Here is a 791-nt window from a genome sequence, read left to right on the forward strand (position 1 = left end):
CTAAGGGTCACTGCTTGTAAGCCCAAGCTCTCCATCCTGCCCCGACGACTGGTCCTCAGACATGAATTTCACTTTACTCAGCGTGCTCACAGAGAGCACCGGCACCCAGAGCAAGAGGTTTGCGGAACAGCGAATTGCCTTCTTTGTTGTAAGCCTTAAATTTAACAAAAAACACTTCAATTGTTATTTTGTCCCAACATCGGTACACTCACTTTTGCACATTAATAAAAGGTTTAGAATGGCGAACTGGTTTGGAGATTACAAAAGATTAAACTAGGCAGAAGATGCACCCTTCCTACACCGATAACAGGGCTAACAATCTATTCCACAGATAAATATAAGATAAAGCTTATTAAATCAGCGAACCGACAGACTCTTTTTACAGATAGTGTAAATGCCATATTCAAGCCCTTCCTATCCTCCAAATGATCTGCAAGAAAACTTTTCGGGTACTTTGAAGTCTGAACCTACAGACTGAGCGTGTCTTGTACCGCAAGAGCCGGGCAGGAGCTTTATCCCTGCAAGCATCTCATTCTCTCCTCCCTGTCCCATCTAATTCCCAGTCTTCCGAGAAGTGGAATTCAGGTGATAAGCAGATGATGTCAACACCCATACCCCCACGAGGACATCTGGCTGAAGAGGCTCTCAACTGATACACTATCTTTAAAAGCAGCTACAGCGGATTCTTCATGAGATAGCCTAATATTTTAATCCTTCCGATTTCCAGGAACAAGCCTGACTGCTCTGTCAGTCGCTGCAGCACCCAGGGGTGCAGCCACCCTTCGTGCCAG

The 791-nt window shown here is 45.4% G+C and overlaps 1 protein-coding gene across 1 annotated transcript in view; it reads right to left on the minus strand.

The window, feature by feature from the left end:
• The window catches only part of ZNF76 (zinc finger protein 76), a gene marked incomplete at its 3' end in the record, with an annotated part of 9,382 nt that extends 9,347 nt beyond the window's left edge, over positions 1–35 (minus strand). Inside the window, 1 exon segment of the mRNA XM_009871078.1 lies at positions 4–35. Within this exon segment, the coding sequence (XP_009869380.1) occupies positions 4–35 (32 nt within the window).
• Between the last annotated feature and the right edge of the window lie 756 nt (positions 36–791).

Source organism: Apaloderma vittatum, unplaced genomic scaffold (genome assembly GCF_000703405.1).
Source record: "Apaloderma vittatum isolate BGI_N311 unplaced genomic scaffold, ASM70340v1 scaffold34666, whole genome shotgun sequence".
NCBI classification, from domain to species: domain Eukaryota; kingdom Metazoa; phylum Chordata; class Aves; order Trogoniformes; family Trogonidae; genus Apaloderma; species Apaloderma vittatum.